We start from the raw sequence: 14,146 nt of genomic DNA on the forward strand, positions 1-14,146 counted from the left end.
GCAACTTGTCTGAGCACTAATTCCATTTCAGACGCTTCAGACGTCTGGCTATCAGACGCTTCATATTAATTCCTATAAAAATATCAGTAATTTTACATGTCGGATGACATCATTGGTTGCAGTGTCAGTACTTTTAAAAATTACTCGCATTACAACGGACAGTCACAACCCTTTAAAACATTGGAAGTACAAATTCATCAATAATAAGACGAAACCATGAATATAAGTACTGAGTGTGAGGCTAGAGGAAAGGGTTCCTATCTTCCGGCTATAGTGGTACGTTGCCTTCTGAGGGTTATCCGAAATTTTTGGGAGGATAGTGTAGTCCGAATACACCGAATGTCATGTTCGTCTGCCGATCAGATTATGAAATTTACACAAAATTGCAAAAATTTTAGATAATCTAGTACTGCAACTTAGTTTGGTTTCGTCTGGTGTGTGTGTGTGTGTGTGTGTGTCAGACATTTCTAGGAACGAATGTCATTTTCCGGCTTCGGGAATAACTGAACAAATGAGGCAGCTTTACAAGCGTGTCGAGTACATTAACTTTCTAATCTGGCAGTCCTCCATTAAGCGGAGGTACCTGAGTACCTGAGCCAATCTACTTTGCTTGGCCGTTTCACTATTGAAAGGAAGAGAATCTCATTTCCGAGTGAAATCATCGGTGGATAATTTAGCGATAATGAAATTTCCGCTACATGTCCGTACAGTCGTCACTAAACCCATGCACGCCAATAAAGATGATCAGAAGAAAGAATGTCTGTCGGACGAACAGCAATTATAAGGGAAATGAACTATTGACGGTTTGTAATAAGAAACGACAATCAGAAAAAAGAAAAAATAACAAAAAAATTAATGATTTTTCTTCTTTTTTTTTCTTATTTTAGATAATCTCGAAATCGATTAAGTGTTGACTATTTGCGACATTTGGTTGGAATAAAAATGGGACGAATTACAGCCCAGTGCAAGGGGCAGACAAATCCTCCACCGAAATTTGTAAAAAAAAAAATATTTTTTATCCTTTTATAATTTGATCATTAAGACTGCCGTCTATAGGGAGGTGGATCAGGGAATAATTCTCTCCCCTAAGACTTCAATTTATAGTACTCTTCACTGCCCAAAAAATTAGAAACCTTTAATTCAATATCCAGTATGGCCACCTTTTTGGATGTTATGTTGTTGTTATTTGGAGCATTAGCAGCTAAGGCCATATTGCTCCGAGGATATGCGGTGGTCATTCCCTGACCTTTCCGCATCCTCCGTATTTGGTGGTCACGGGCTCGAACCCCAGTCTAATCAAGAAGCGTGTGCTACGCACTGCCGCTCCTGTCCACTTGGCTACGGAGGCACCCCACCTTTTTGTAGAATTACACCTTTACACGTTATGACATGGATTCCAATAGAGGTGCTTGAGGAAGTCTAGCTCCAGATTTGACCATTCTTCCATCAGGATATTTGTCAGCTGCTACGTTGTGGTCGGTAGAGAACTGCGAAGCTGAACTGCACTTTACATTTCACAGGCATCCTCAATTGGATTCCGATCTGCAGAATTAGGTGATTCTGCAGATCGGAGCCATATAGGGTATATTTTCAACATATACCCTATATGTTGCAAATTTTGAGAATGTTTCTCGAAACATTCAGATACAATTTTTTGGCGTCTTCAAAGAATCCATGGTAAACCGGGTTTTTCAATGATGGTGTGAGCGTATTCAGTACGTACCAACAAAACAATCCCGTTCCATAATATGACCTCGAGCCTCTTGAGTGGTGGACACGAGATAGTCTGCATGCATGCATGGCTTCATGAGGTTCGCGTTACACTTTTACTTTATTGGTTCAAAAAGTGTGCAAAAAAAGGGTTTAAATCGAGACTCGTCAGACACTATGTGGTGGGAATTAAAGAATCTGAGATTTGGGACTACCAAATTCCAGATTCTTCAATTCCCATCGTATTGTTCGGTTGTAACTGGGTCTCACTTTGCTTAAATTGAATTTTTCAGTCATTTGCCACACGACCTTTTTGATGCACAGTTCGCTCTAATTTCCTGCGATTTCGTTCTTGGAGTACAGACTGTTTAATTTCTTGGAGTACAGACTGTTTAATTTCTTCTTTTTAGAGTTACACTCTCCTTTCGTTTTGCACTCATTTTATATGTTGACATTGCTCTCAACACACGAGTGATTTTAGTATTAGTATTAGCCATATAGTGCAAGGAAGCCACAGACTTTTGTTGCACCAACTAAAAAAAAAAAGAAAAGAATAAAAAATACAAATTATGCACTTACCTCCTCACGTAGGTAACTATCCAGTTGGTCTGAATTTCTTCAAACCTTTAGCCTCAACTATCTGCGAAAGCAACTTGTTTCAGTAATCAACGACTCCCTAGCTGAAAGAAAACTTCCTACAATGTAGTCTAAACCTCTTCTCCTGTAATTTGAATTTATGGCCCCTAGTTCTGGAATTCTTTATAACAGTGAAAATTCTGTCTTCATTCATTTTAATACCCCTCTCAGAGCCTTATAAATCTCAATCATGACCTCTCTAAGGTTGCCAAGCTCTGTAGCCCGCACAATTGAAGTCTTACCCTCGTACGGCCTCCCTTTTGCCGCTCTCACCACGCGAGTTGCCTTTCTTTGGATCCTTTCAAGAAGCTCAATGTCTTTCTTTCAGATGAGGTCTGTCTTCATACTTGGACAACTTTCCAAATGCGGTCTTACAATTGCCTTGTACAGTGGGATTATGACCTCGCTATCTCTACATATTGTTGAATAAATCATCGATAGGACACCACTGGCTTTTTTGGCCATCTGCTTACACTATTCAGAAAATTTCTTATCTGCCCGTATTCGTGCTCCAACAATTGCACCTTTCTAAAAATCGGAATGATCACCTGTCTTCCCCATTACCGGATCGACTGAGAAGCTCCAGGAAAGCGTACAGTATTTATCTGATCGTGATCATACCATATCACAACTTGCATTTGCATACCGTACGTTTAATTATCTGTCGACGCTACTTGTAAAAGGTTTCTAATTTTTTGGCCAGCGAATATAGTTATAATTAATCGCTACAATTGTGGTCAACCAACCTGATGCCATATTCGATAATACATCACATGTAAACTAACCAGCCTCTGAGAGATAATTCCATAAACTGTTAATGATGTAAAACCTATAGCAACAAGACGCCAGATGTTTGCTGCTTGAAACCATGGCAGCAACAACCAATGGAACCAATTGGAATACGCATTTTGTTTTGATTTAAGTACAAACTATTGAAATTGTGAACTCATCCGTTTTTGAATTTCTTTTCTTTTCTTTTTTCTGTACAAACGTCAGGTATTAAAGATCTGGCGTAGTTTTTACTTCGTCGACATCCGGTAGTTCGAGAGGAATACTTCTGCCGTAATTCAAAGACTTTGTTTCCTTCAATTTCACGCCCGCTGCCTCTAGATTTTGTGTGCCTGCAGGCCACATCGTCTGTTGCATCTAAACTCTTTTAATAGTACGTCTCTTCAATTTTATAGTGAAGAATAAATCTCACATTTGTTACTGATCGATCGATACTATTGGATCGTATACTTCCAGACGATGAGAGAGAGAAAGATACAACAAAAGGTAGGAGGCTATCGCTTGGTACCGTTATCTATATACCGAATTCAACCAAAATAAAAATGTCTGCCATTATAAAAGTTACATTATGTTAATTAGGAACGCAGTCCGTGTTTCTCCTGACGCAAACCAATTGTTGTGCATGAACTGCAAGCAGAAGAACAAAATTGAATGAGGAGTTCGTGTCCGGAAACTTTCACAGTTAATCCATTCGAGTATAGGTTCGTCTGCTGCTTTATTTGGGCATATCGACCCTTACAAAATGCAGAGTAGAAAGTGTCCATAAATAGCCTTCCAGAAATATCTACTTTTTAAATAAAAGCTAAATTGGACGATCTGTATCTGGGAAACTCAATTAGCTTAGGAGATGATAATAGAATGATAAGCAGACTATTATTATTTTTATTATTTTTTTTTATTTGTGTGACGCAAATACTTTGTATAAACTCTAAATTTCTCAAACGCTGTTAAAAGTGGATGTTCAAGCGAAAATGGAAATGACTCCATTTAATATATATATATATATTAGTTTTTTTTTTTATAATATTTCTTTTTAAAAAGTTTTTATTTAATTCTGTAGTACATTTATTTATGTCGACTTATGACTTGGTCTGTACGATTTGGCCATCATTTATGTATATCATATAAACTGTCTAGGGAAGACGAAGATTTTGGGGTTCCGCTTTGTTCAGAGGGGTTCATAATTATATGAAAAGTACTATAATTTTTAGGTTATCCAGACAAAATTATTTATAGGACCTTTGTTAGTAGGCAAGACTTCGTTCTCCCTCAATAAAAGATGGTAGTTGGACTTTATTTGGAATATTGTATTCGGATATGGAGACTGTACCTAAAAAAAAAAGACATGAACTTCTGGGGAGGGTTCAAAGAAGGGCGACTAGATTAGTGATCGTGTACCCGGGCCCATATTTCTTCAGATCGATGCACATCTGAAGAAAAGCTTAAAAGGTGTGGACTGCAAAGTTTGACAACTAGACATCTAATTGAAAAGAGCTGATTGATATGTATAAGGCACTGAAGGGATTGAGTGAAATGAATCAGGAAGGTTTGTTCTCCCTTGTGGGTGAGACACGAGTCGGGGGACGCAAATACACTGCTCGACAAAATTAAAAGAACACGTAGAAAACATGGTGTAACTCTTACAGCTTGCGATGAAGCGGGACAAAATTGGGTACAGTTCTGTTCTCTGATGAGTCCCGTTTTATACTACAAACAGATTCTACACGTTATTTCATGTGGAGACAACAATGAATGCGGTACCAATCCTCCAACATAGAGAAAAGGACACTGATGATAATGGGTGCGGTGTTCTCGTGTGGGGCGGAATAATCAACGGCCGCATCCCTCTTAATGTTTTGATATGAGTACCGTAACTGCACAGAGGTACCGAGAACAGATCCTCGAACCCTACGTGCGACTTTTTAGGGATGCGGTTGGCCCAGATTTTCTTTCCATGCACGACAACGCCACTACACGTAGAGCTCAAGTGGTGGAGGAATATCTTGAAACTGAAGATATCTAACGACTGCCGTAGCCAGCACGATCACCAAACTTAAATCCGATCGAACTGGTGTAGGACGTCCTTGGGCGTCGCATTGCGCGCTAACAGCCAACTCCTCGGGCCCTTGGTGAGATAAGGTCTGCGCTGGTAGAAGAAAGGAATTTGTTCCACAGAATCTGACACCCTTATATCGAGCTTGATTCACCGCTGTCAGGCCTGTTTAGCGGTTGGAGAGGATCATACGCCGTACTGATGTCATGTGACCATATTTTCGAGCATCTTGTATCGACTTCTGTAATGTGACCTTTTTTGTTAATTTTTATACAACCCCTATAAATGCCCCTTATACTTGTTCGAAGTTTCTCGCTGCCTCCTCATTTCATCGTTATTCTATGGTCACCATCATACCAAATTTTATCTCACTTCATTGCAAGCTGCACGAGCTACACCACGTTTTCTACGTGTTCTGTTAATTTTGCCTTGCGGTGTATAAATTCTAACGGAATAACAGAAGACTTGATCTCAGGAAGTTCATCTATGGCAGTGGGTTGTCTAGCATTGGAAAATGACAGAGGCAATGCGTCTGGCTGTTCTAAGCGAAATGGCTGTCAGGTGCGAAGAGGAGGGGGGCTACAGTACCCGAGCCAGTTCTTCAGGGCACCCGGCCAAGACGTTAATATTATGGTTAAGTAATTAAATAAATTTTTAGTAATCGTCAAAAAATTCTACAAACTTAAAATAATAAAAATATTTTTGTTTTATTACTGTTTTTTTATCTAAATGATTTATTATATGTTAGAATTGACATGTTGCGTTTTAACCCTTACATCCACATATAGACATACATGAACGCTTAAACATGGGGAAGGGGCACATGCACTTTTTACTGGGTCCTCATTAGTTTTCTATGTCCCTGTGGCTGGTTACCTTATGGGAATGGGAATTCTATTTTTTTGTTTGCAGAAGTCCACTTCTTTGCATCATTTGGCCTTACTAATACTAAATACAATTCCACTTTCGGCTTCGCCAATTAACAAAAAAAAAATCTCCTGATTTTTTTTTGTTACTGTCCTGAATCTCACAGAAAACAAACAGATATGGAAAAAATGCCGACGATTTTAAAAAATGTAAACATTCTCCATTAATGATTCATTGACTTTTCCCATTTTTAAACAAGGACGTATGGGGGATATATCCCTACTCCGAAAAAATATATTCCTCAGCATCTTTTTCCCACCTTTTTTTTTTTTTTTTACATCTTTTTATTTTTTCACAGCTTCCTAAAGAAAATAAATTTAATAACCGATGCTGGTGATAATCAATATAATCAATTTGTTTTATGCATTTCTTTTACAGTGCGGTTAAAAAGAAAATATTTAACCATAATGCATGGGTAATTTAACTTTATACAGAACAATTTAAGTACATCATAACATTTTCCCTTCGTTTGAGTCTTGGTTTTAATTTGTTATGATACGTCACAAGCCTTTCGTGGACCCGGGGAAGGGGAAGAATTTGACCTACAGGCCTGTATATATACTTTATAGAAATTTAACCCTCTCGGTCATTCCGATTGTAGATTCGTCAACACGCGGACGTAAACGAATATATATGCAAATAATAAATATACGTGACTGGAAAGGAAATTAGCAAATCAAATAAACTTTCAACTGGATGCGATTTATGGCCCCCTTAAATGTAAAAACAGATAACCGCATATGTATATGAAGCAAGATTAATTAACCATTGAGCCTTTCGTTAGTAATGGTAGCTGTATATAATCCCCAAAAGCGGGGCTGTATACATCATTAGTAATCTACCATTGTCACGTTTATCACTAGACCTAACCATTCACTAGGGGATTTAAAAAAACAAAAGTCAGCTTAGGAGATTGAAGTTGAGAGTATGAGGGCAATCATTGCCCCGGTAATGCGATCAAAGACAAGTAGATTCTTTCCTACCTTTAGCCCTGGCTAGAGTGCACTCCCACGTGATCACAGACACCAGTATGACGACCAGACACACGCGTGCCACCCACACACTCCCCATGACCAAGGCCGAACGATATCCACACCATCGGCCACCGCAACACCCCTTCCGACACGGTGAACTGTAAGTATCTGGTGGCCTGCCGCTGCTGCTACCGACATCGATTGATCTGTGCCCTCTCCCCAGCTCCTCGCGCCTATACGTGATCTGGGATCGAGAATACAGCTGACCTACACGAAGCACCCAGTGAATTCGGTGTTTCCAGCGAGTAATAAACAGACGCACGTGGGAGCTTCGGACGCCCGATGATTGTGAGGCGGTGGGGTGCGCTGTATTCCGCTTTGGTACGCTTGTCGGTTCTCAGTGGGATTTTGATCCTTCCGCTCAAACTGCTCAACATTGGCACCTCCCCAGGAATGTGTTTCCATCTTCTCTCTATGCATTGTCATTACAACAAGCTAGCAAATCGAGCCACATTTTGCTTCGATTTCTATGTATGACGTCATAGGAAGCACGTGCCTGTTTTACATCCGCTTCCACTTACAGAAATCGAGCGATTTTGATTTTCCTTAAAGATTATTAACTTTGCTTAATCGTAAAAATGGGTGCAGTATCAGTGTTACCATTTCGTTGTCCATTGATATAAGGCGAATCTTCATTTCAAGCGCTTTTGATTATCAAAAAATGTCTCAGGGGTTGAAAACTTCTCTACTGTATTCAAGGGATCTTCACCAAAACCTTATCGTGTGCTACTCACGTGATGAGTAGCTGTGAGATAAAATTTGTATGGCAGTTCTTTTAGGACGGATGGGGTTGGAGTGTGGGAAACAGGTGCATGGGGGGGGTTGACATGGGTGAACTTAACATTATATTTGGTACAAAGGTCCGGAATAATATTCCAAATAAGTGCTGAAATTTTGAAAAAGATCTGAGCTACTGCTCTAGATAAATCGCAATGTGTCTGTAGGGAGAAACTTTGGGGAGAGGGCTATGAAATTGGAAATGGTCACAAAATTTTGAAAGTCCAAAGGACTCTAGTAACTGTCAAACATATATTTATAGAGAAATTTAAATTTTATGAAAAAGTAAAATATATATATATGTATGTTGCAAAATTTTGAAATTTGGGATAGCTCGACAAAACCTCTCTAAAAGAACCAAATATTAAATTTCATCGAAATCCGTCCCAAGACGTTGCGAAGGATTTTGGATGATGAAGACACCATTCGAGCATGTGAATGTTACCTTTACACTTATATTGTTTCAGTAATATCCAAAATTTATGGACATGAATGTAAAAATAATAATAAAAATAAAGAAAGATAATTTTCAGTATTTAGAGGTGTTCTATAACTTTTGCATTGTAGTTTATATAACTAGATTTATTCCTAATTATATAATAAAATAATTGCCAATGCAAGCAACACTAAAGGCCACAGGGAAAAGAATAGATTAACTATATATTAAAGATTGAAGGCAGCAAATGGCAAAACAAGACCATCTAAAGACTGAATAACAGAAATTGGTGAAATTTAAAGAATAGTATCGCGTAAAGCAGCAGATAACTAATTCTTAAATTGATATAATATATAAGAGATTGTGTTAAAGAGTAAAAACAGATAAAACATTGGAAAGCTAAATAAACTGGATATGGCAAATGCACCGAAGCGCGCAAAGCAGCAGCAATGAATGCAAATGTAAATATATGTATATTATAATAAATATGAATAAATAAAGAAGATGGCAGTTCGAAACATACGGTGCATTTGCCATATCTAGTTTATTTAACTTTCCGATGTTTTATCTGTTTTTACTCTTTAATACAATCTCTGCTGCTTTGCGCGATACTGTTCTTTAAATTACACCCATTTCTGTTATTCAGTCTTTAGATGTCTTGTTTGTAACTCCGTTTTGCCATTTGCTGGCTTCAATCTTTAATCTATAGGTAATGTGTTGTTTTCCTTGTGGCCTTTAGTGTTGCTTGCATTGGCATTTATATTATTATATATACATCTGCATCCTTTGCTGCTGCTTTGCGCGCTTTGGTGCATTTGTTTTGTCTAAACGATTTTTATCATTCTGTTATCTCTATTGGTTTTAATACGCTATTTATTCCTATATATACAGGGTGTCTCAAAAATATTGGTACAAACGTTTAGGGGAGGTAGGTAACAATTAAAGGAATATGAATCGCATAGGAACCCGTAACCGGAAACGTCACCGTAAGTCGGTAGACCGCACTGTTCATCAGTTTGTGAGAGCGAAAATTTCTGGTTTACTAATTGAAGCAGTAGTCTCCGCACGAAGAGCATGCATCGATATACGAACTGTGAGCTGGCAGACATGCACCTAGCGTATGGATTAGCAGTGGGCAATGGACGAGCCGCTCAACGAATTTATGGAGAACGCTTCCCAGACAGACATGTACCGGACCACCGTTTGTTTGCGCGTGTGCATCAAAATTTTTGCGATTATGGGTCATTTAGAGGTAACAGGAGTAGTGCGGGCAGACCACGTTCGACGCGAACTCCCGCCATGGAAGAAAGTGTGTTGAATGCCGTCCAGAATAATCCTATTACCAGCACACGTGCCGTTGCCTCTGCCTTAGGAGTGTCTCGTTACAGCATGTCTGGCACGACAATTCCTTACACCCCTTTCATCTCCAAAGGGTTCAGTTACTGCTCCCCCAAGATCATCCTGCACGTGTGGCTTTTGCTTAGTGGTTTCTCCAAGAAAGTGTTCAAGACTTGAATTTTCCAGCCTATGTTTTGTTCACGGATGAGGTTTATTTCACTCTGGAAGGCTTATTCAATCAGCACAATGCTCATGTGTGGGCTCACGACAACCCACACAGTGTGCGCCCCCATGCGGCACAACATCGCTGCGCAATAAATGTGTGAGCAGGTATGGTCGGTGACTACTTAGTCGACCCATACCTGTTACCATCCCGCATGAACTCCGCTAAATATTGGATCTTTCTTGAACAAGTTCTACCAGGGTTACTTGACGATGTTCCAACAAATGTGAGACGCAACATTTGGTTTCAACATGACGGGGCGCCTGCCCATTATGGATGGTGTGTTCATGACCATTTGAACAGGCGTTTTGGGCGTCGATGGATTGTCCGTGGTGAACCCGTTGCCTGGCCCCCACGCTCACCTGATTTATCGAGCCTTGATTTCTTTCTGTGGGGGACCCTCAAATCTATTGTGTATGAATCGCCTGTGGAGGCGGAAATGGATCTCGTGGCGAGACTCGTCTGCGCTGCTGCCAAAGAAACTCCAGGTGTGTTCGACCGTGTCCTCCAATCCATACTGCGTCGGTGTCACGCATGCATCGCGTCTCGTGGTGGAACTTTCGAGCATCTGTTGTAACATCGTGAAATGCATCCATCTCATACTCCATTGTTAATATTATGTCAAATAAATGTTTGCCACTAATTACTGTCTTGTGTCATTTCTGCTTCTTGTGCCTCTGCTACTACTTTCCCGTGACGTTTCCAGTTATGGGTTCCTACGCGATTCACATTCCTGTAGATATTACCTACCTCCCCTAAACGTTTGTACCAATATTTTTGAGACACACTGTAGTTCTAAACTGTTTCAGTGTATTTTCAATAAGTGTATAGGGATTGGCCTTAGGGTGTATGTTGAGGTTCGTAAGTATGGCCGCTTTAATATGGTGTCTGCTGTAGTTGGTAGGTATATTATTCTTGTTGAGAGTATCTATAAGTTTTTTAATTGCTTCCGTCATGTTATCTAGATTATTGCAGATGTGTATTAACCTGTTTGTTTGATTTCTAATGGTGTTGCCATGACAGATGGCCAAGTGAGGGAATGTTATTTGCTTTTTGCAATTTTCGTTGTTTATTATCATTTTTATTGATATTTTCATTTTTTAGCATCATTTTATATTTATTTTATTTTTATTTCCATTTCTTTAATATAAAGTTATATAGGCCATCCAGGCTAAAGCTAGTTTACTTTTACTAACTTGGTAGCTTGGTCCATATGGTCCTAATTCCCTACAGATAAATACCATTTAATTAAATAAAATCGACCAATATATATATATATATATATATATGAAAACCGAAACCCAAAACCATTTTGGGGACACCACCCCACATGTAGGAATAATATTCCATGGTAGGATGGATTTGAGATTGTATATCAAATTGCGAAGTGCATTATTTAATGTTCCTTGTTGAAATGCGCAACAGTTGGTGTTTATGGGTAACAGGAGTCCTTTTTAATGAAGACACATTGTTAAGAAAACTAAATGCATTTTACAACCAAGTTTTATTAGCCAACAAAAGGTAACTGTTTTTGGCAATAATGCTGGACCTCACAACTTAAATATTATTCACGAAGCTGCTTCTTTACTGTCAGGCCCTCGTTTTAGATAGTTAAACAGCTGGAACCAAAAAAGGTACTAAATTAAATTATTTTATTCCAATTCCTGTTTAATAACCGCTTTAACGAAGGACATTAATAATAATGGACTCCATCGAAGAAACCCGCGAGGATGTAGTCACAATGATAGATATCCTAGACGAAGAAAATTTAGCTAACGTAGAAGCTCAAGCAGTACTAGGCGCTAGTAAGCATCTAAAATGCACCTATTCGGAAGGCTATAAGAAACGTCAAGCTTTGTACGCATGCGCTACTTGTACCAAATATAGAGAACCAGCGGGATTCTGTTTAGCATGTAGCTATTCCTGCCACGAAGGGCATGAAGTGTACGAATTGTATACAAAGAGGAACTTCAGGTGCGATTGTGGTAATTCTAAATTCTTTCCAGGAAAATGTCATCTTGAGCCCAATAAAGATCACTTGAATGTTAGGAACAAATATGACCATAATTTTTTCGGCAGGTATTGTATTTGTGACAGACCTTATCCAGAATTGGACAAAGAAATATCGGACGATATGGTACAGTGTGGCATATGCGAGGATTGGTATCATTGGGCACACTTGGGTGGAACCAACCCTCTAGGCGAATCCTGTGAAGAAATAACTTGCTCTAAATGTGTCCAGCTAAATCCATTCTTTCAATATCACAAGAATTATCTGTCTTCCAATGAAATAAAATGGTCATCCAGTGATTCCTCTCGAGGTACATCGACCAGTGTTTGCCATCTGAGTTCTTTCAAGGAAAGGGATGACGTCACTGCTAATAGTGGACCCATATTTTGGCCCGAAGGATGGAGGAAAAGACTTTGCAGGTGCTATGAATGCATTAAGCTATACATAACCCACAAATGTTTATATCTCATGGATGAAGAAGACACCATTCGAGCACATGAAGAGAGAGGAAGGATTACCGGCTCCCAATGGCCTACTCAGTATCTTCAAGGATTACCTGCATTTGAAATGTTGGACATGGTCCATCAAAGAGATCTTATTTACGAATACGAAAACATGAAAAACGAACTCAAAGATTATCTCAAGTCGTTTGTTAGATCCCAAAAAACAGTAACTGAAGAAGATGTAAAAGTATTCTTTAGACAGATAGGTTCTAGAAAACGAAAGAGTTTGACCAACAGGGATTATATTTTTGATTAGAAATTAAATTAAGTTCTGGTTTGTGTTGTTTATCAAATATGTATCACTTTGCATTAAAGTGAAAGGGTCGCATTACCAGTTAGTCTGTACACGCGAATGGATTTTAAAGAATTTACAGATAATAAATTTTTTTAATAGAGTTAAAGGTTATTGATTTTTATTCAAATGTTATTGGATATAATACCAAGATTTCGATTTAACCAAATATTGTCTGCATATCTAAAGTCCTGTGTACCTCCAGATAGGAGTAAAATTTCTGCCTTGAATAGGGATTGTATTAAAAAAGTACTAAAGTATAACTTGGTATAACTTTTGACATTTGTCATCAGGCATTCCAGAATGACCTTGAATACAGTCGACTTCTAAAATTAATTAATTCCGAATCAGAGTTATAAGTAATGATTATCGATCCGTAATTGGAAATGGACACAGAATTATACCACGAGGGCAATTTGTCGGGAACCAGTGGCGTATCATCATCAACTTGGATTCTGGTGCAGCGTACGTTGTCATATGATGACTGCGTTTGTCTGGTGAATCAAGCCCAATTTATTTTTTATGTAACTTTATTTATTATTTTTTCTTTTTGGGCCTCCAGAGCCCGGTGAACTTTCACCACCTGTATCATCCTAATATGCAGGCGATGTAGCTTCAGCACTGTAGGGAGCATAAGCTATGAACGTATCAGCAAAAGATTAGGACGAAGTGGTAGTACGATCTCTGTATGCCTCATACTGTGCAGACGCAGTCATATGATGACTGCGTTTGTCTGGTGAATCGATCCCACCCAAATGAAAGATTCTGCCAAAGTTAGTGTGTTTAGGATAATGATTAGCGACACCTTTGTTTTGTGCATTTCTGCTGAACAAGAATACCAGACGGGTGGAGCAGGGTCATGAGTCCCAACTCTATCCCATGATTGACTAATTCGGCCAGGGATTAAAAATAGCCCATAAAGGCCCCTTACTATACCGATGGGAAATATCCCTTAGCTTTTTTCGAATGGCTACACTATATTGCGCTATTCTCCGGGGCATTTGCATTATGAATTACCAATTTCATTAATCCAATCATCGAATGATTAGTATTGTACAGTGCAAGTCATCCGATATAGTTGGAATAATTCTTCCCAATCAACTATTCAAGTTTGTTCATGCTTAACTTGGTTTTGCATTTGCTAGAACAATTTCAAGAAATGGTATCAAAGTTTTGATGGAACACTACATACGTGATGGTAAACTCAGACTTACATTAAGAAAAGGCCATACTATCAGTATTGTCTACCAAGAAAGATGTTGCTAATAACCAAAACAAACTAAAATTATCAATTTATTTTTAACTGTTAAAGTTGTTAATATAAAGATATTTTAGAATGTGTGCTGGTAAATCGCAATTAACACTACAATTATAAGCTCTTTTAATACAATAAGCATGAAATTCAGTAATTCTTTTA

The 14,146-nt window shown here is 38.6% G+C and overlaps 1 protein-coding gene and 1 pseudogene across 1 annotated transcript in view; one reads left to right on the top strand and one right to left on the bottom strand.

Annotated features, from left to right (window-relative positions):
- Positions 1-7,186, bottom strand: part of LOC150084044 (cubilin-like) — a 60,222-nt gene extending 53,036 nt beyond the window's left edge. Inside the window, exon 1 of the mRNA XM_090375786.1 lies at positions 7,099-7,186. Within this exon, the coding sequence (XP_090231912.1) occupies positions 7,099-7,186 (88 nt within the window). The remainder of the gene's footprint in view (positions 1-7,098) is intronic.
- A 4,478-nt stretch (positions 7,187-11,664) lies between these two features.
- Positions 11,665-12,693, top strand: LOC150084045 (putative E3 ubiquitin-protein ligase UBR7 pseudogene; annotated as a pseudogene).
- Positions 12,694-14,146: the final 1,453 nt, after the last annotated feature.

Source organism: Mastigoproctus giganteus, chromosome 6 (genome assembly GCF_048544385.1).
Source record: "Mastigoproctus giganteus isolate SK-2022 chromosome 6, ASM4854438v1, whole genome shotgun sequence".
Classification (NCBI taxonomy): domain Eukaryota; kingdom Metazoa; phylum Arthropoda; class Arachnida; order Uropygi; family Thelyphonidae; genus Mastigoproctus; species Mastigoproctus giganteus.